Genomic DNA, 20,527 nt, shown 5'->3' with positions numbered 1-20,527 from the left:
TTCCTGGGTGTCTTTCAAGGCGGATCGGAGACCGGCCGTGGCTCACAACGGGGACAAACTATTTCCAACCAGCGCGCCCCAACTGGCCACCAGTAGGTGGACCATCCAAGCAGGACGGACGGTAAGACTTTATGCTGTACGCGGAAATTGGGATCGGAAGCGCGCGACGAAGGGACCAAGCTTTCGAGTCGACTGCCAGCCGACCCGACAGGGTGGTCGGGACCAGAATCCGGGTTGGAGAGAATCGATTGGAGACGGCGGCTAGGGCTCGTCGGGAGCGGAGGTAGCACAACAGAAGGAGGACCTTCACGCTCGTGACACGACGGGTCGATCGGTGGGGAGAATCGGAGAAATGTCCGGGTGCAAAGCGAAACAGAAATGGAAGACGATGAGGGGGAATTGAACGCACACACAAAGCGGAGAGGGGAGTTTTGAGCAAGATTTTGTCACCACGATTGAGATTACTTAATCGGGATGCGGGGGAGGCGCCATGCTCGACAGCTCGAGGACTGTCCGGGCGGGTGGAGAGGAGAGAGGGAGCAAAGGCTCAGATCGGGAGCGACGGGAGAACTAAGCGCTGACTCAATCCAGAACCCCAGAGTCAGGGATGCTCCCAGATTCCAACACCGGCCAACGCGAGGGGATTCGACCCGTGTTCTTGCGAGGGGCAAGAGTCAATTCACTCGGCCCAAAATCAGCCGGAAGAATTCTCGACGGTGCGCTCAAGTATTCACAAGTAGGACACAAAACAATCAACCGACGGACTGGGCGGACGGGCATCCATCATTCGGCCCTCGGCCGGAGGAGCGGCTGAATTGCTTTCCCGGAATCCTCATTGGACGGGGGGCTTCGTGCCTGAGGCATCACTGTGTGGCAATCAGTCACGGGACTGGTGTGATTAGCTTAGGTAAGCCGGCCAAGCCCCTCCGCAGCAGACTCCGCCGCCCGGCAGCCTCGGCCTGCTCCGCAGAACGCCAGATGGCAGTTCACGACAACAGGGATTCGTCTCTCGTGGAATACTAATCACGACGGTCTAGACCGACGAACCCCATGCAAAGCTAGCAACGTGTCGCGTGTGTCTCCATCTCTTCCAGTTCCATGGTACCTGTCTTATCTGGAGACGCAGATCACTCATGACGTAGCTCTCCGCTGGGCGCCGTGTAGTGGTAGCATTTCGGTTTCCCCAGACTGTCCTCCTCCGGACGGAGCATTTCTTCCACATCTCCAAACTTATCTCCCCAGGGACAAAACATCGATGCGAAAGACAGGGGTAGCATGCAAAGATTTACCCCATCCGGAAATTTCTCTGCATGGCAGTTTCTCCAATCTCGTCCGTTCCGGTTCATTCCGAAGCCCTAACAACGATCGACAATAATTCGTCAACATCACAGAACCGTTCTACACCCAGGACCCAAACTGAATAGATCGGAAGCTGAACTCTGAACCTTCGCCGTCCCCCATGTGATTATGCAGTAGGATATGTTCCGAGGATGTACCTATGTCGCAGACTGAACTCTCCATGTGATATCACATTCGACGGACTTTTGCCGACGGAGCGATAGCTCCAAGCACGAGCATCTAGTGTGGTGACGAGTTTCTACGTTCATTGAGGTCCCGCTAAAGGCAATAATGATACATGGCTATTGCAGCAGTTTTGCCAAGTTGCGAATCTCAGGGCTGACGCTCCGAGAGCTCTGCAGCGTCCGCAGACTGGCCTGCTGTCCAATCTTGATGACATCCTCCAACTCTCGCCCAGCCGCCAATCCTGCGATAATCACGCCCAAGAGTGTGTCGCCAGCGCCATTGACACCGACAATGGCGTCCTCGGCCAGGACGGTCTCCGGTGGAAACAGCCGCATGTAGAGTCCTCCAACTATATTGTTATTTTCATCCGCGCGAGAGATGATGTACGGTGCCGCGTCCGGCGACCTCAAGCGCGGATCGCCAGGCCGGAGCAGCTGCGTGAGCAGCACCCCATCCCGCCCAAGCGTGGTTACGATATTCGGGATAAATGGCAGCAGCTGCATGTTCTGCTGCGGAATACCCTGGTCGACCAGCGCGGCCGAGGTGACCGATTGTAACCGATCCCGAGAACTGGAGCCGGAGAGCTTGAATCCGTCAATGACTTCCCACCAACCAGGGGAGTCAAAGAGACCGTTGGCGCGTGCAGCTTGGTAGAGCGATGCTAGTTCTAGTCCGTTCGGGGTAGCTAGGTTCAGCTTATGGTTCGGGACCGTGTCGGCCGGCCCAATTACAGCGCGGCCGTCGTCTGCGCGGGCGAAGATCCTGACGGCTTTGGCCGTTGAAACGGGTTCAAAGGCCACACGCGCAGCAATCTGACGGGCAGACGCCAGCCATTTAGCAAGGACGTCAGGGCTCCAGTTTGCGTCAACCACGACCCATTTTGGTCTTGTCCTCTCCACCAAGGAAGCCCACTTGCTATCAAAGTCCAGATCTGATGCGGGAAGCTCCATGATTCTCATGTCGGCCATAGCAACTACGAGATCCTTTCTCGCATCATTGACGGCAACGTACTGTGCTGTTCCCACTCCGCTGGACGGTGACAGCGTTTGAACGCCTTCTGTACCGAGTCCTTCTTCTGTGAGGGCCGCTAGGGCAGCCTTACCACTCAGATCATCAGCTACTGCGCTGCAGAACACAGTCGAACTGCCGGCATAATGAGAGGCAAGCGCAACATTATGGCCAACACCGCCTAGGCTTTGCCCGATCACCGCAGGATTCGAGGTGCACATCGAGGGAGACACTTCTTTGCTGTTTCCTTCTAGCGGCGCAAAATCGCAGGAAAAGTCGACTGCTAACGATCCGGCTACTAGCACGTCAGCCTTGGTGACTGGTGTAGTCGTAGATTGCCTAGAGTCATTGTGTACGAGATATGATTGCGTCGATTGAGTTGGAGTGGTATCAGGCATGACTGGCATTCGACTGTATCGTAGTTACAACAACATCAGCATGGACCTCCGTCCATAAGCCCGAAAAGCTCACCGATCAACCGATGTCCGATGCGCCATTTCCAGCTTGGACAGCTCCAATGCTACCTTTGTCGCGCGCTGAACATTGGACTCAATCAGTGCCCTATTGGCGACCACGCTTTTTCCACCTGTGAGCTCCTTGATCTTGCTGAGTACGAACGGCGTGTTGTCACTTCCGTGGGCACCCTCAGCTTCGGCCAATCGTATTGCCTCCGCAATGACTTTGTCCATCTCTTCCTTAGGGATTGAGTGCTGTGCTGGAATGGGATTTGCAAAACTGATTCCTGATTGTACAGGCAGCTGGTTCTGGGCGACTACGAACAAGTCAGTCGAGAATCGGTTTAATGATGGGAGACTTACAGATCATTGCGGCGGCTTCGACTTCGTTCTGAATGACTTTTGGACTTCTTGCGCCACTGTCTCGCGTCCAAAAGCCGGGGAAGTCAACCGGGCCCGTTCGTCCGTCGGCGAATGTACCGACCAAAACGCCTTCGGTCTCTAGATATTCCAGAGTCCGTGGGATGTCCAGGAAACTCTTGCATCCAGAGCTAATGACAGCCACCGGCGTTCGGCCCAATTCCGTGAGATCGGCTAGATCAGTTGAGCACGGGCCCAGTCCAACTACATCGTAACGACGCACCTGAGATGTCCATAGACAGTTCACCCCCCCGATGTACACCACCTGATACAAAGATTAGTCGTACTCATATGTATTCCCTGCTCATCACGTACCCAGACCACCGGTTGCAAACACTTTGATCCCCGCCAAGTGCGCCAGGATCATAGTCCCTGATACAGTAGTACCACCATGAACCGGCTTTCCCGCGAGGCCCTGCTGCGATCAGCTCTGTACGTTTTCTTAGCCGTTCATGTACAAACCAGCCCACAGATGTAGCCAAGATCACGGCGCGAGACCTTGAGGGCGGACTTGTCCTTGGCCGTAGAGCACAATTGAATGAGGCTCTCAGTATCCAATCCTACTTTCGCGACGCCATTGAAAACGCCAATTGTGGCTGGCACTCCGCCATTGGTTCGCACAGTGGACTCGAGCAAGGAGGCCAGTGCTATGTTATCAGGATATGGAAAGCCTAACATTTGTCAGTGACGCTGTTTCTACAACGACTTGTTGAATACATACCATGGGTATAAATTGTGGTCTCCAGAGCCACCACTGGCTTCCCTGTGTTTACGGCATCCCGGACCTCTTCTGACACTTTGAAAAACCTACTGTTGGCAAACTCCGCAGCTTTCGTGGTGTTGTGCAAGAGGCGTCGGCGGGAAAAGATGCATGAATTGGCAGAACTCTGCCTCGACCAGGGCAGCCTTAGCAACGCACGAGAGCTCATCGTGATTCGATACCTCTACGCAACATAATTCCACCCGGCACCGTCAAAGAAACCAAATAATTGTCCAATCAATAACAAGCCAGTTGATTACCGACCGCACCGCACCGGGAGATTGTCCGAACTTATCTGATCGATAAGGATCACGTGATACGCGGAGTGCGCCGCGTGGCCCGCTACGCCGGCCCGGCAAGGGCCACCTAAGCTACATCTCGAAGATCAACATAGAGCTCCAGCAGCAGGGTTTTCAGCTTCATTTAGCAATTCCTCGCTGCAGTCGCTGAATTGCGAGTGCGGTCCACGACCGCCGCGGCAAGTTCACCATGAGGTTCCTCACGCTGGCCGCGAGCCTATTGTCCATTAGCTCGATCGTTTGCGGTGCCAGCAACGAGACCGTCGACTCACGCGTGCTCCTGCCGAAAGATTTCTCGCCGCCTCAGGTCTTCAAACATGTCAATTTGGTTCGAAATACGAATTTAGAGAAAGGATACGTACGAGAGACCATTAATGTGGTCGTGGAGAACCAGGACAAGGAACCCCAGAGCACATACTATATCCCATTCCCGTCGGATGTTTTTGGCAGAGTCGGTGGTCTGCAGGTCCGGGATAAGAAAGATTCTAAAAAGACAAGTTTTCCGGTAACATCTACGGAGCTCGTTGAAAGGTCAGAACCCGTGATATTGTCCATTGGCCGCAACTCACGGCGAGCAGTGACTCCCAATACTTCCGAGTTGACTTCCCCGAGCCGCTCGCCCCGTCGTCCCAAATCACACTCAGCATTTCCTATCATATCCTCGGTGCGCTGAATCCCCTTCCCAAATCCATTGGCCAGGGAGATGCGCAGTACCTCGTCTATTCTTTCTCAGCATACACACCTTCTGCGTACAAGACGGACACGCAGAAGACTAAGATTAAGTTTCCCAACAGCAACGTGCCGGACTACACAAAAACAGATGGACTCAAGTCCGGCAATGATCCAGAGAAGCAGGGCTCGAGCATCACATATGGGCCATACGAAAACGTTGCGCCGGGCGTATCCTACCCGATCCAGGTCCGATTCGAGTCAACCAAGCCAGTGGTTGCTGCCACTCTGGAGCGCGACGTCGAAGTATCGCACTGGGGAGGCAACATCGCTTTTGAGGAGCGGTACTGGCTACGGCACGAAGGTGCTAAGCTCGCGAAACACTTCGATCGTGTCGACTATGTTCTCCAAACATACACGAACGCTCCAACCTCTGCCCTGCGAGAACTCAAGTACACGCTTAAACCGGGATCTGTCGACCCGTACTTCACCGACGACATTGGCAACGTGTCGACAAGCCGCTTCCGCCCAGGCAGCGTCAGCGACTCGCGGGACGCGCACCTGGAGCTCCGCCCGCGGTATCCGCTGTTTGGTGGGTGGAAGTATAGTTTCCGAGTAGGATGGAACAATGATCTGTCGCGTTTTTTGCGGCAGTTGGGCTCTTCGTCGGATTCGTATATCTTGAAAGTCCCGCTGCTTGAAGGGCCCCGGAACTCGGAGGGTATCCAATACGACGCCGTCACCGTCCGCATCATTCTGCCGGAAGGTTCCACGGACGTGGCATATGAGATCCCCGCGGGGTCTCCGGGTCTGCCTCATCCGGCACCACCTGCGGTGATGAGCTCGCAGTCCATCCATCGGACTTACATGGACACACGCGGCCGGACTGTGCTTAATGTGTTTCTGAACAATCTCGCCGATGAGACGCGTGATGCACAAATCATTGTAAGTGCTCCCTTGCTGCAACCCGGAGGATGCTTTATCTAACTGAAATAGGTTACGTACAAATACACTGTCACGGCCGCATTGAGGAAACCCCTGACGATCGCGTCGGCGTGTCTAGTGGTATTTGTATCAGTATGGATAGTAGGGAAACTGGATGTAGGAATTCGGAAGCGATGAAATATTTGTTTATTAGATATCATCAAATTTGTTTAATCCACGGTTTTCAGGGACTTCAATATCACCTGCTACGATCAAGCTGGAAGCTTGCCTCTATTGCAAAGCTAATGGATGGACGCCGCTTGAACAAGTGAAGGACCAAGCGAAGGATCAGAGTGATCATGGCCCTATGGTTTGGAACTCAGAGACACCGACACCTTCCCGATTACATTAAACGTACAGAGCCAGACCCCAACTCAAAAATTTCCCTTAACCCTGCATTCTCCCAATTTGACAGTGTCCATTTGGAAATGTTTACTCCTACACGGAGTCGACTTTTTCACGGTTGAGACTTGGAATTTGGGACTTCAAAGTGTCCACGCAGGGTACTATACGGATAAGGGCTCACCATTAGAGCCTGTTACCGCGCAGTTGGTAGATCCTGTCACCGCATTTTAGATGAGATGATATACATAGTGGCGTTGCATATGGTATTGCCATCCAACGTCAACAAGGCCATACAAGAAGCCCCTTAACAAATCCTATCGATTAGGAATCATGTATCAGAATGAAGGACGCAGAGGTTGGAGATAAGAGAACCGACCATCGTGAGGGATGTCAACCGAGACGGGATTTGCCCATTTCCAGAGCTGAATACAGCGAATGAGAGAGAAAATGAAGTACGGAGCACCCAAGAAGGAAACATTGTAGGGACGGCGACTTCGCATGCGCCATGTCGCCATTACTCGAGAGACTGACAAATGTACGGAGTACACAGATGAGATTACATCGGCAGCAGAGTTGCCGCGCGTGTCTAGACAGGCGAATGTTCAGAAGTCCGGAAGTCTACACAACACTTTAGTTGCTGGTTCTTCAATCTCAGATTTGTATGTTTGGCCTGGAAGTGTTGGTCAGTCAACTCTCTGCAAGTAGCATCCAAAATCCGTGCCTCAGTGAAGCAATACTACAATAGGGGAGTCGTTACGTTAAAGTCAAATGAATACTTTGTATGAAGTATTCATTCAATCATTTTGGTCCTATTGTGGCTATGGTTGCGTTAGGGCTAGCATTCATAATCAGCATGAGCCTGGCCGCACTGGCTAACGGCCCCAGACTCGGCAGCGCCCCAGATCCGTACCTTGGCAACCTCGCCCACTAAGGGTTCGGGCTCGGATCGATCCGAACTACCAATGCCAATCGAGATTGATTAGTTTACTCTTATTTCGTGACCCTATTTTTGGTAGTTGTAGGTTATGATTTACAGGCATCCAATGCTCTGTTGGCGCCCCAAGGACCCTTGGCATTTCAGCCTCGCATGCGATTACCAATGGGTACTCAATCTCAAAGACAGGTCTGAATTATTTGCTAGATCAACGGAAAACAGGAACAGTTTGAATTCTCTTCTCCTCCTACAATAAGCTACTATGTAAGTCGGCAAAGCCTAACAGTCTAATTAACGAAGAGATACTTTGCAATTCAGATGCTAATCCAACTTTGAAGACATCGCGTTATTATTTTCTCTAGGTAGAGCTAATTGAGTTCTACATACGGAGCACAAAAATTCCTACACATAATTTTTTTTTTTTATGGTGCAGGTCTATCTAGCGGATTTTGCTCTCAAAACCACAATGATCCTGCAATTCTAACAGTTGACAGCATCCATTGTGACAATAAGGCCAAGTCCTCATCCCCGCCAAGACGAGCCACTAGAAAGTACATGCTCACCAGTCTGTCGGTCACGAACCTGATTGTGAGTAGAGCATTTTGAATTAGCCGGGTGAGGGCGGGTTGGGATCAAGAGAAATCGACGAGCCCAGGGACCTGAGTGAAAATAAAGCTTAACGTCAAACTCAAAATACATTAGTAGTCTACTTCATTACTCCACATATGTCTCCCGGCCAGTCAGAATTAAAATGATCTGCAGGAACAACGTTGGACATGACTCTGCTGATATAAGACTAAAAGGATTTGCTGTGCTGCAGTTGTCAAAATTGATTGTTGCTTGTTGTTGCTCAACGGGATTAAAACTGCATGGCAGCTTATGTTTGGGCAGTTTCAAGATTAGTTCCTGGTGTTTGGAATTATCTGGGCTGCTCATGGGAACAGTGGAATGGCCGTTGCAGTCGCACCAGCTTCAGGCAAAACTTGATCTGAAAGACGGCTCGGCATTCTTCATCCACCACCATCTCGACAGAGACCTTTAGCTGCAGACTGACAAGAATGTGCCCATTCATTTCGTTCTTGCAAGGGTGTTCTGGACTACGTGGACTACGTCTTTAAAGAGTATATTCGATGTTGGCTTGAAATGGAGTACTTAAAGGACGGGAATACCTCGCTCGATCATCACCTCTTCCTGATTATTCGTTGCAATCCAGTTCCACCAACATTGAAAGTCTGGAGTTAAGACTTTAGAGAGTGCAGGCCTCAAAGACGAGAGAAGATGATGTAGCCTCTTTCATCACTGCTTTTTATAGGTTCTCCGGTCCTCGCCAAATATCTCGCGCTCTACATGAGTAGCGTTTCCCCGGGCGGGGGCAGCACGTTGACATTCGATCCCGAGTCTAAGGAGTTCAAGACAGTCCAAACAGCGGTGGACTGCGGCGGATTTCCGTACCTCCAAGTCGACCGTGCCAATAACCATCTCTATTGCCTGGAAAATGCCTGGTTCCCGGAAGACAGGAAAGCCGACATAACCCAGTACCCCATCATATCCTCCGGGGAAGATGTAGGCAGATTGGATGAGAATGGTCGAGTCAGCGTTGACTATCACAAGAATTTGCATGGCACGCTGTTCGGCGGGCGTAAGAAGTATCTCGCTGTTATCAACAGGTATGTTGATGTTCTCTTTTGATTCACTCGAAATATCGCGAGTACTGATTCATGGAATCAAGAGACGATGCGTCGGATATTGCCCATTGAACTTTTGCTTTTTCCCTACCATTGAAGGAGTCCACAGACCAAGCAGTTGGTCTCATGGACCTCTGGCAACCCAAAGCCGTATATGTGGAGCCCGAAATGGAATCGGCACTCTTTACCCTAGGCTACTTCCACCAAGACGTCATCCAGACTATCGTTAGCGACCCGACTGGAGACGGCAAACTGGTTCAATGTGAGAAGATCGAATTGGGTGATCGAGACACTCTTGGAGGCGCCTTCCTCAGAGCCAGTGGCGGCAACCTGTTGTTCTACGTTCTCAACGGAGCTACCAAATCAATCACGGCATTCGCAGTGCGAAATAATGCCAATGCCGTATAAAACGCCCATTGCCCTACACTGAAGGGGGTTGAAGAATTCAAACTCCCGTCCGTCTCCTTCGTGGGCGAAGATGAAGTCTCTCCCTAAGCTATCTTTTCGGACAATGATCGCAATCGATACATCTCCGTGTATACTCCCAAGGGCGGAGCCATCATCCACCTGCAAGCCAAGGACAACTTGGCCACCGTGTTTGATAAACGCGACATTGACTTCGCAAACACTACTACTGGATACAACGCGCTCACCACCTTGACCACCACCACCCGTTCCAACCATCAACCAACCGCGACAGTCGAACGCAGAGCCGAAGACGTGCCTTTCTATTTTGGAAGAGAGAGCAGTACTCTTCGCTATGTCCGCCACACCGATGCCCATATGCCGTCTCCATACCTTCTCGACATTAGTCCCGACGCCAACTACATGGCAATTGGCAGCTTCATGCTTTACGATCTTGTCATCGTCAAACGGGGCCCTAAAACGGGTGAGCTTGGTGAGAGACTTGCTGGTACCAGGATTGGTCCCGAGGACTCGAAGCTTCCTGGTGTGGCTGGGCTTGCTTGGGGCTCGGAGTATCAGTAAAGCCTGATTCACGATTTTGTGTGTTGGGCCAAAAGCACATAGCCTTCGTGTTTTTTTTGTCATGAATGACGATGGCTACTGAGACAATGTAAAATATGAACAAGTTATGAAATTGTCAATGTACCCGTCTCTCCATGTCCGGTAGAAACATAGACTGTTCATGATTCTCATTCTTCATCACCTACATCACCATGAGCAAGAACTCCAGTGCTCTCGAACCTGTATGAAAAAGACAAACTTTATCCAGAGTCGAAATAGAATGAAACGAGTACAGTAATAATATCATGTCATAATCAAAGTCTCAGACTGAAATTCACAATCACCGCCACCAGTACCCCCAGGCACAATATCGTCGGCCCCCACTTCTCATGATACACGCGCTTCACATCGCGCCGCTTGCGGATCTTATCAACGCGCCAGATGTACAGCACCAAGCTGTATAGGATTGCCGCGGTGGCTAGCGCCGTGAAGAGCCACGCTGCGGTCATCGCGACCGGGTCGCGGCCAAAGTTGAGCAGCGTCGCGGCAATTGAGCCCAGAATGATAGAGAATTCAAGCCAGGAGAGGAACGTGCGTTCTGTGGCAAAGTAGACTTTTGGTTCGACGCGGACAGGGACGTGGATTCCTAACGAATATTAGTCTTTTCTTTCCTGATGCCGAGATTGAGAGATGACTTACGCTTTCCCTTTGGTGCAATGAATCGCTTGACAGTCCGCTTGCCAGTTCCCATGACCGTCATACCGGTCTCGGATTCCGGAGGCATCCGTGTTGCTCGGGGCCGGGGAATCAGGAATTTGATAACTTCCCATGTGACATAGCCCGCCCGGTTGATGTAGTGATTGGCGAGCTTTCGGTAGTAGTACAAGCCGCCCACGCGTCGTGCCTCTTCCAGCGCCTCCGCGCTGTCTGACTCGTCTTCGGAATCGTACAGAGGGTAGTCGTCGTCACCCGCGAGCGGGTCTGCCGCGACTCGCTCCTCCACATCGAGTTCGTTTCCAGTTGGTTCTATCGCCTCGGCTCTCCCGTCGGCCGGAGCTGCGTGTTGGCGACCTCTCCGTTCCGTCCTCGTGGGCGACGCCTCGTCCTCGTCTGTCTCGTCATCATCTGCGTCGTCCGTGGTGGAGATGCTCGAGCTCTGTGCCGGCCGTACTATGCCAAACGGCCGTGTCACCGGCTTCCGAATGTCTACATCCATCTGGGGAAACCAGAACGGCAAAAGATGGATCCTGTCCGGAAACAGCGTCGCACAGCCGTGGATGAACTTGCTAAACTTTGGCACCGCCTCTACGAGATGGCTGGACGTGAGATCCCGGATCCACTGCGGTGGTTCCTGGCCGGCCTGCGTCTGCAGCTTGACCTCCAGGACGGCATATGGAAACCGGACAATGTCCTCCTGCGGCAGCTGCGAAAAAGGGAAATCAATCCCAATGTCCATCCGGCGCCAGTTGTCACCAGCCCGATTTCGCCCAAGGTTGTCTTCACGGATCATGCATAGCTCGGTGTCAAGCGAGATCCGCACGCGCGCATCTCCGGGCAGTTGAAAGGCAGTGCGATGATAGAACGTTCGGACCACAGGTCGCAATTGGCGCGACACAACCCGATATTGGATCTCCCTGGCCAGCGCTTCCCAGTCCTTGATCTGCTGCTCTGATTTTTTGCCTTCCTTGCGCGCCTTCTCAAACACTTGCCCTACGGTCATCTGTCCAGAGAGATAGGCATTGACGTGCTTCTCCTTCATGGGGAATCGCGCTTTGACCGATTTCTCGCCTGTCCAGTCCTCCCGGTGTGTTTTGCGCTCGACAAAGATCTGATCGTTCTCCATGCCGCCGTACCATCGCAGTCGAATGGCTTCTGCGCCTTCTGTCTTCTTTAACCGACCCTGGTACAGCTCCCAGGTATCGGGGTTGTCGAAATAGACGGATGAGATGGCGGTATCCTTTTCCTCAAATTCCTTGCTTGGATTAAATACCAACACCGGGAGGTGCTGCGCGGGTCAGAAGTTTTATAGCAACGTAGCATAGAGGCAACGCACCTTCAAAATGATCAACTTCAACTCTGTAATGTTATCCGGATGGACCCAGTACTTGGTAGTCTGCCGGATGAAATTCTGTTGCGCACCACCCGCGGCGGAATCACCCCTCACGGGATTCCCCTTATTTCTCACAAGATCATAGAGGCGCGACAGCCGAACAACAAAGGCATCGTAGTTGTCCTTGAAGAACGGCTTCGCGTTCAGACGAGTAGCAAACACGGGTTTCAAGTACCAGCGAGTGCGTTTCTCTCACCGCCATCAGTAACCAAAACCACATTTAGTTGAGTGCTAAAGGTCATGCTTACATCGTGCTTCTTGATAATCTTCTGAAACCCCGTATAATTCAATCGCGCAAACTTGGCCAGGTCATGAACATCCGCAATAATGTCGCTCAAGTCCTGCTCGAGCAGCATAAAGTCCTCATCGGTGGGTCGCTCCGCCGCGCGTCGCGGGTCCGACATAGACTGCTCAAGGCGGCTGACGACCTCATTGACCTCGCGGTCGCTGGCCTGGATGCGCCGGATGATCTCCTCCCGCTTGAGCTTTTGAAACGTGTATACCTTGTCCAGTTCACTTTCCAGAAGGGCCACGAAACGTTTCTCATCCTCCTCGGTCCACGGTCGGCGCTCAGGTTTCGGATTCGCGGGCGTCGGCTCCGTCACGAAGGGCGTCTTGAGGGCATCCTTGAGATCTTCGTAGGCGATGTAATGCCAGTAGAACTCTTTAATCATAGACGAGCGCAACTGCTCGCCGAACCTGAACAGAGACTCAGCATCAATGCGCGACGAATTCGTTACCCTCCCACAAGAAACGAACCTCATGATGGGCTAACTATCGGCGCCGACTTGGCGCGCGGGAACAAATTCGGCGACTGAAGCTGTAGGTATAACTTGTGAGCTCACAACTGCCGCTCGCGGCGATTGCACAAGTCCCATCAAAGAGTCTCCCGCGATGTCCGAACAAAGGAACCGGCGGAGATTCAGACTCCAGCCGCGTTGTATGTAACTGCAAGCTCAGACACAAGACGTCAGTCGATTGCAGAGGGCGACCCACAAAATGGGGTCTGCAGGAACGCAACCTTACCGCAACGAGTTTTTCAGAGATATTTCACAGCTTCGGAACCAGGCCAGAATTCGTGGGGAACTGTAAAACAGTGAATCCTCCGTCTTGCTTGGATTTTACTCAAGGAATCTAACAGCGATTATCTCATGGCGAGAGCGGAATGGGCCGGCTGCGACCATGATCCCGCTCGTACTTGTCAGGACGTTGAAATACCGAATGTGTACGGAGTGATTTACCTTCCGAGTTTGGTATCAAGCTGTACTGGGCTAAACTCCTATTGGACAATGATTGACAATGGGGATAGCACGTGCAACGAAAAATTGCTTATTATTGGCCGCGCCGAAAGCAGGTTATAACAAGAGTGCAGTAATTACACAATATTCCCGTACTGTAATATTGGGGACGTTATGATAGCCTTCCCGAGCTAGCTATGTTCTTGCTGGTGGAGGGACTCCCGCTCAATCGACGGAGAGGAGCTCGCTCCGCCCCGCCCTTCTGCGGAGGATTGGACTAAGAATCATCTCTCGAGGTTACGCCAGAGTTAGGGTTTCATCAAGTTACCAGCGGCTCCTAGAAACCGTTTACACCATTTTCTACATGGCCTAATCAGCACTTCTAGTGAATAGTAGACTAATCGAAACAAATGTGCAATTTTTGACAGCCCAAAGTTATATGGTAGCTTAGGTATGTAATCAGAAGAACTGGCAGCAAAAGCATTGTGCACTCCTCCAGAACTCCGATGCCAGCGTATGCGTGATGCAAGAACACTTTTGATCTGCATCCACTATGTAGCCGCACATTGATCGATTAGACCATGTGCTTCATGGTCGCCCGGTCACGAATGCCAACCAGGTTGCCCTCCTTCACGCGCTTCAGCGTCAGGGCGGCAATCAGCGCGGCACCAACGCCCGAACCATCCTCGGCCGGCAGGATAACAACCTTGTCCGGCTCGTTGTCCTTCCAGTCGAGGATCTCGCGCAACGCCTTCGCCCCGCGTGCGCGGAAGTGCGGGTACTTGCTGAACACGGTACCATCCGCGCCGACGTGGCACGACACCATCTTCTTCTTGGTGCAAATGGCGGCCACACCGCAGGCTGACAGCCGCGCCGCGCGAGTGCCAATCAGTTCGGCCAACCGCCGGATGAGCTCCAGCTCTGCCTGCACGGGCTTGATGTTGAGCACACGCTCAAACAGCTCCTGCGTGTTCCGCAGGTTGTCGTACGGGTCCTCTTCGATGCTCGCCAGGAACGACGCGTCCAGATAGTACGGCTTGCGCAGCTTGGACACGTCCTGTCCCGCAAAGATCAGACCCGGCTTGCTGTCGATCACATCCAGCAGCGCCAGCCGGAAGATTTCACCCAGGTACAGCCCTGCGGTCATCTTCTCAAATGCCTGCTGACCAGGACGCGGCGAGTCGCGGTCAATGATGATGTCATACTTGGTCCGCGGCAGCACAACGTGCTCATTGTCAAAGGCACCGTACTCGCAGTTGATCGCGATGGGCGTCTCGGGCGGTAGGTTCAGATGGGCAATCTTGGGAATCGACCCGGCATTCTCCATGTACGCAGCGTTCACACCCGTCCCGAAGATGCATCCAATTTTGACTTCGGGATCGGTGTACGCCGAGGCGATCATGGTTCCCGTGGTATCGTTGATCAGCGCCGTTGTCTTGATAGGCAGGCCCTGCGATGACCGTTAGCACTCCATTTAACTGTGTCGAGAAGAATAAGGAAACTGTCGTACCCGCTTCTGCAATGCCGCCTCAAACTGTGGTACGACGTCGTGCCCCTCGACGCCACTAATATCGAAGCCCTTGGTCCACCGCTGCAGCACACCATGGTCGATATATTCCTGCGTGACGGGGTACGAAAACGTAAAGCCTAGCGGGACATTGTGCAGCTCCTCGCCTCGGTGGTGCTGCTCGAGGAATTGGTGCAGGCAGTCCGCGATGTAATCCCACAGCTCCTCGGCCTTCCCGCTCTTGAGCTCCTCGGGCATCCGATACTTGGACTGGGTGATGTCAAACTCGCCGTGATTCTTGGTCAGAACCACTTCGCAGACGCGCATGTTGGTGCCGCCCATATCGAGGGCCAGGAAGGTACCCTCCTCGCTGCCATCGGGGAATCCGAAGACCCAGGTAACATTCATAGGCTGGAAGCGTTGTCAGCCGGTGCGCGCAGACACGACGGCTATAACCTGACTTACAATGTTACCACCCTCCACCGACAAGCCTACACGGTTGCCGTCCGTCAGCAACGCCCTTACTTCCTTCCGCTACAAAACACCCGTCCAAAAAAAGCAATGCCATGCCTACCCTTCTCCAATTCTTTTACGAAATGCGCGACGATCTGCTTCAGCTTCGCTCGGTCGACGGTGAACAATTCCTCGAATTCCCGGATCTGGTCCAGGATGTTCTTTGGCAGTTCGGCCGTGGATCCTACAACAACACTGGTATAAGCTTTGCGCGGGGATTGATGTCAAGTGGGATGTCCTACCCTTGCGGGACGGCGCACGCTGGGCTCCTGACCCGGATTCCGCCATGGCGACAGTGTCAGAAATTAAGAAACAAAATCGTCCCGACTCAAAAGGAGAGTGAGAAGAAAAAGAATTGCTGCGTAGAATGCCAGTTACTTGAGCGGCATGCCGGTGAATGATGTAGCCCGCCAGCGTGGGGCGGGACTCAAAATTGAAGCCTCGAATCTTCCAGCCCGCATGCAATGTCAGGCACCGATGATCGCGGGGTTGCCAAATAATGTACCTTTCTTTGTTCTCTAAAAAAAAGAATACATTCTGAAATATTTAACAATATAGTAGGCTGGTTGTGGTAAAGAATCTTGAACGATCACCAAAGAATGCGTATTTAATGCATTATTGGACACCCGGCCCATACCGTAAACAGTTGCTGGGGCATTCGTCTGCCCGACATGTCTGGTCATTCATTACAGTCATATCTATGGTAGATCGCAAAGATCATTACAAGGCCGGCTTGTCCGGCTGCGTTGAAGGTGCTTTCTCTTCGCTGGCTTCAGTCCGTAGAATACGGTCTGAATCCGGCGTTTTCTCGGCTTCGGAATCCTCCGTCTTCGCCTGCTGCTCGTCCTTCTTCTTATACTTTTCTTCTTCCTTTTGGAGGTCCCGCCGCACGCGCTCCTCATGCTCCCGCGACAGGCGTAACGTCTTCTCCACTTCCTCCGAAAGCCGCTCCGTTTCATCCTGCAGGAGCTCTTCCCGCGACTTGGGCGGCAAGCTTTGGATCTTCCGTTCGCCCTGGTCCGGGTTGAACTCGCGATAGAGAGCTTCCAGCTCCTCGAGCCAACCGAGCTCATGGGCGAGTTTTCGAACCCCCTCATCACAGTCGCCCAGCAACAAGACATCGTCTGGTCGGGATCCCAGCCCGCCGACGCGTTCCTTGTTGATCAGTAACCGGGGTGTCCCTTCCCGGCACACGCTGGGCAAACTTGCAAATGGCTGGACCTTCAGACTGGTGCCCAGGATGATGCACAGGTCCGCCGCTGCGGGGAGCGATCGATTGATAATGAACGACTCCGGGAGCGGCTCGCCAAAGAAAACAATGTCTGGCTTGACGAGTCCGTTGCATTGTGGTGTTTGGCAATGCGGTACCTCGCCCGTCATGAGAGCCTTCTTCATCAGATCATCCGGGTAGTGACTTTTGCAGTCAATGCAATGTTGAGAGGCGAAACTGCCATGCGCCTCGACAATCATCTCACCGGGAAGGCCAGCGGCGCGTTCCAGACAATCAACATTTTGTGTAAACAACTTTAATAGTCTTCCTTTGCGGTACAATAATGTAAAGAAGCAGTGTGTGATGGTTGGCTTGAACCGGCCCGGATAGAGCTCCCGGCCCAGTGCATAGAAGGGCCGAGGATTTTCGCGGAAAAACTCTATGTTGAATACATCCTCGGGATGTTCCAATCCCAGATGCCCCAGATTAGCATAAAGACCTGTTTCAGGCGAGCGAAAGTCGGGGATTCCTGCTGAGGTGCTGATGCCTGCACCAGCCTGTCGAGCTCAGTAATGCGAATACGAGACATTTTGTATATCCAACGCTCACCATGACCACGATCTTGCGAGTACTCTTCTCCTTGATATACTTCGCCACGGACGGCAGATCTCGCCGCTCCAAAACCGTCGGCGGGGTATCTTCATCCACCAGCGTCGAGGCTTCGTTGCCCATTTTGATCTTCCAGCGTCAAGACGTCGTCTGCAAATGCGTCTAAAGGTGGCAATCTGTCTATGAGATGCAATCGCGGCGCAGCGATGGCTGCACAAATGACATCAGATTGAACCGAACGAGTGGCTGACTGGAAGAATCCCGGCCAATGCCCGCCACGGCCGATCAAATCGACAATTCAAACTGCACGCAGATCAAGCCGAATATGAAATCGTCCGTCTGATATGGCTATTCCAAATACAGTTTAGCGCGTGATCGTCGCCGCAAGAAATGAAGACAGCCTGTCCAAAGTTAACATGAAGACGGGGTCGCTGAGTCCCGGAGACCACGAGTTTTGATTGCCAGGCTCCGGCATTTCTTTACGTTCGACTCCCATTGCGTAGCGCGACCATGGCCAAAGCCAACGCCGCAGTCAATGGCCATGCAGATCAATTGCCATCGCCGCCCACGGACCAACAGCCTGACATCTTCAATGCTCGGTCAATCGCGGAGATTAAAGCCACGCTCTCCCGCCTCCACGAACAGGAGGCCGCCGTAACGGCGCGTCTAGATGCACTGGTTGCGTCGCAAAAGGATTTCTCGCGCGAGCTCGGTCGATTGGATCTTCTCCGAGCGCATCTCGGGTCTCAAGCGAGCACCACCCGAGCGATCAGCCATGGAATGCTCTCCAGCGCGGCTGAGACCGCAGAGCGCCTCTCGAGTGCGGTTCGACGGCTCGATATGGAACAGGAACGAGTGAAGGCGACGTTGGATATGGTGGAGCAGGTGGCCGAACTCAAGGCATGCGTGCTGGGGGTGACCGGGTCCATGGAAGGCCCGCAGGACTGGGAGACCGCCGCCAGCTACCTGAACCGGGCGTCCAAGATCCCGCCAGAGGTCGTGCAGGGCGAGTTTGCTGAACGGATTGTACCAACGGCAGAAGTGCCGGATCCACCCAGCGTTACGCTGAACAATGCGTCGGAATCGCTCTGTGGCCTCTTCCTGCGTGAGTTTGACCGTGCGGTCAAGGAGAGCAATGATGCAAAGATCACGCGCTTCTTCAAACTCTTCCCGCTCATTGGGAAGTCCGAGGTCGGCCTCGACGTCTACGGCCGTTATGTTTGCCAAGGCGTGGCCGCCCGGGCGCGGTCGAACCTGAACGCGGGCACCGGCGGCGCACAAAGTCAGGACACTTTCTTCTACGCTAATGCCCTGACCCGATTGTTTGAGCATATTGCTCAAATCATTGATGGGCATGGAGGACTTGTTGAGCGCCACTACGGGACAGGCAAAATGACCCGAGTCATCCAGAGACTGCAGGTCGAGGCAGATGTGCAGGGTGGCATTATCATCGATACATGGAGTGATGAACGACGGATAGACCGCAAATTGGTCGATATCAAGTCCTACGCCTTTACATTTCTAGTGCAGAGTTTCCTACCCGGCCAGCGGTCGAGTAGTACGCCGCGGACGGGGTCACCAGGACATCGGGAACCCACGGCTGAAGAGGAAGGCGTTGACATGAAGGAGATTGATGCCAACTTGAATGAACTATCGATCATGTTGGGACGGTGGTCCCTCTACGCTCGTTTCGTGGGGGATAAGTGCCAGGTGAGTTTGATCGCCCTGCTGCACGAAATCTTGCTGACTATGCTAGCCCGCGGACGCTGATCCGGAAGGTCCGCTGGTCCTGCCCCAATTCCTACTCGAGTCGAGTTTGGCTCAGAAGATCAACAATCGGCTCATCGGGCCGTTCAATGCCATGACGACTTTTTTCGTCCGGCGATCGGTGGAAAAGGCTTTTCAGCTGGATGAGTCCCCCTCCGGGTTAACGCTGAATCCTCACAAGCCGCTGCACTCGGAACCTCCTCATATCACATCGGCCGTCGACGATATCATGTACATTGTAAAAAAGATTGTCCAACAATCCATCGCAACATCTCAGCGGGCCGTCGTGACAAACGTGATCCCGACGCTGTCGCGCGTCCTAGGGTCGGACTTTATCGGGATGATTCAGCGCAAGATGCGCGATGAATACTACCCGAAGCCACCGGTCCCTGGCGCGCAACCACCAGAAGCAACCGTGATTGCCTTCCTCGTTCTGATCAATAATCTCGATGTGGCGGTGGACTACGTCCGACGGATTGTTCGGGAACACGTCGAGAAAGGGGAGGATGATCCAAACAGCCTGGAGGCGCTGTTTCCGCTCTCAGACGATGCTGCGGTAACGCGACAGGCTCTGCAGTCGCTGCAGTCCTCGTTTGAGTCCAAAGTGAACGACCTGCTGTCCGATGGGATCCAGGTCGTGTTCAACAACGTGGTCAAGAACCGCCTTCGACCGATTCTAGCCGACGCATTCCGGGACATCGACTATCAGCCGCGCGATCATGGCGCCACGGCTACGCACCGCGCTTACGACTCCGCAGAGGAGGAGGACGATAGCGACGAAGCTCGGGGCGGCGAGCTGGTGCGGGCGCGATTCACCGCCGCCTGGACCGAGCTCCTCCTTCCCATTTCGCGCATCCTCACCGCCAATGCCTTTGACCGGCTCTTGGGTGTTACGGTCGCCTCTCTCAGCCGGCTGTTGGAGAAGCGACTATGGTCATACCACGGGCGAGTCAACGCCCTGGGCGCTATCCGCCTAGAGCGCGACGTGTCCGGGATTGCCAGCGCCGCCGTCGACGTGGGCAGCGGGGCGGGACGCTATCGACACCGCGAGGCATTTGCACGCTGCACGCAAATCACGACGGTCATGGCTATGGATGAGGACGAATGGGAAGACGTGCAGCGGGGTGGCGAGACGGCGCAGGTGGTGGACAAGCTCCGGGCGGAAGAGCGAGCGCGAGCGCGGGCAATGGTGAGCGATTGACAGACACGATGTACAGTATACTCCTTGCGTTGGTCTCTGTAAGGTACGGAGTACGAGAGTCATGGAATGAATGATTATGCAGCTATGGCTTTTTCCTGTGTCCTCGATACTACGTTATCCATGTTCCTGACGATAGTCAGATCTGAGATCGTGCTACCGACTAACCTAGTCTTTTTCCCCCCCAACTCCCCAGAAAATTAATTTAGATCTCAGATGTACTCCATACTCCCCTCTCTCCACTCCATCCTCGTGCAGACTACAAACATAACAAAAGAGCCGTTCCCGCCGTCCGGGTCGATCCTTTTCGATCGAATAGCCGCGGT

General features: G+C 53.3%; 8 protein-coding genes across 8 annotated transcripts; 4 read left to right on the top strand and 4 right to left on the bottom strand.

The window, feature by feature from the left end:
• Positions 1-1,640: 1,640 nt before the first annotated feature.
• On the bottom strand, positions 1,641-4,336 carry VTN49DRAFT_3400 (uncharacterized protein; the record flags this gene model as incomplete). The annotated part of the gene is made up of 7 exons (XM_069411233.1): positions 1,641-2,943; positions 3,004-3,304; positions 3,351-3,581; positions 3,631-3,672; positions 3,723-3,822; positions 3,870-4,078; positions 4,129-4,336. 7 exons carry the CDS (start codon positions 4,334-4,336, stop codon positions 1,641-1,643), a joined length of 2,394 nt encoding a protein of 797 aa, XP_069268678.1.
• A 320-nt stretch (positions 4,337-4,656) lies between these two features.
• VTN49DRAFT_3399 (uncharacterized protein) lies at positions 4,657-6,257 on the top strand (the record flags this gene model as incomplete). Its single annotated transcript, XM_069411230.1, has 3 exons — positions 4,657-4,997; positions 5,045-6,080; positions 6,132-6,257. 3 exons carry the CDS (start codon positions 4,657-4,659, stop codon positions 6,255-6,257), a joined length of 1,503 nt encoding a protein of 500 aa, XP_069268677.1.
• A 2,488-nt stretch (positions 6,258-8,745) lies between these two features.
• Positions 8,746-9,155, top strand: VTN49DRAFT_3398 (uncharacterized protein; the record flags this gene model as incomplete). Its single annotated transcript, XM_069411229.1, has 2 exons — positions 8,746-9,065; positions 9,128-9,155. The coding sequence occupies 2 exons, from the start codon at positions 8,746-8,748 to the stop codon at positions 9,153-9,155; spliced, it is 348 nt and encodes a 115-aa protein (XP_069268676.1).
• Positions 9,156-9,209: 54 nt separating this feature from the next.
• VTN49DRAFT_3397 (uncharacterized protein) lies at positions 9,210-10,070 on the top strand (the record flags this gene model as incomplete). Its single annotated transcript, XM_069411228.1, has 2 exons — positions 9,210-9,485; positions 9,633-10,070. 2 exons carry the CDS (start codon positions 9,210-9,212, stop codon positions 10,068-10,070), a joined length of 714 nt encoding a protein of 237 aa, XP_069268675.1.
• A 293-nt stretch (positions 10,071-10,363) lies between these two features.
• Positions 10,364-12,923, bottom strand: VTN49DRAFT_3396 (uncharacterized protein; the record flags this gene model as incomplete). The annotated part of the gene is made up of 5 exons (XM_069411227.1): positions 10,364-10,695; positions 10,749-12,054; positions 12,103-12,348; positions 12,408-12,858; positions 12,919-12,923. The coding sequence occupies 5 exons, from the start codon at positions 12,921-12,923 to the stop codon at positions 10,364-10,366; spliced, it is 2,340 nt and encodes a 779-aa protein (XP_069268674.1).
• A 1,048-nt stretch (positions 12,924-13,971) lies between these two features.
• On the bottom strand, positions 13,972-15,705 carry VTN49DRAFT_3395 (uncharacterized protein; the record flags this gene model as incomplete). The annotated part of the gene is made up of 5 exons (XM_069411226.1): positions 13,972-14,847; positions 14,908-15,315; positions 15,370-15,395; positions 15,479-15,601; positions 15,660-15,705. The coding sequence occupies 5 exons, from the start codon at positions 15,703-15,705 to the stop codon at positions 13,972-13,974; spliced, it is 1,479 nt and encodes a 492-aa protein (XP_069268673.1).
• A 432-nt stretch (positions 15,706-16,137) lies between these two features.
• Positions 16,138-17,359, bottom strand: VTN49DRAFT_3394 (uncharacterized protein; the record flags this gene model as incomplete). The annotated part of the gene is made up of 2 exons (XM_069411225.1): positions 16,138-17,184; positions 17,237-17,359. 2 exons carry the CDS (start codon positions 17,357-17,359, stop codon positions 16,138-16,140), a joined length of 1,170 nt encoding a protein of 389 aa, XP_069268672.1.
• A 387-nt stretch (positions 17,360-17,746) lies between these two features.
• Positions 17,747-20,204, top strand: VTN49DRAFT_3393 (uncharacterized protein; the record flags this gene model as incomplete). Its single annotated transcript, XM_069411224.1, has 2 exons — positions 17,747-18,946; positions 18,993-20,204. 2 exons carry the CDS (start codon positions 17,747-17,749, stop codon positions 20,202-20,204), a joined length of 2,412 nt encoding a protein of 803 aa, XP_069268671.1.
• Between the last annotated feature and the right edge of the window lie 323 nt (positions 20,205-20,527).

Source organism: Thermomyces lanuginosus (genome assembly GCF_041956635.1).
Source record: "Thermomyces lanuginosus strain ATCC 200065 unplaced genomic scaffold VTN49scaffold_28, whole genome shotgun sequence".
Taxonomy (NCBI): Eukaryota; Fungi; Ascomycota; class Eurotiomycetes; order Eurotiales; family Trichocomaceae; genus Thermomyces; species Thermomyces lanuginosus.
This window is presented reverse-complemented; position numbering and strand designations above follow the sequence as displayed.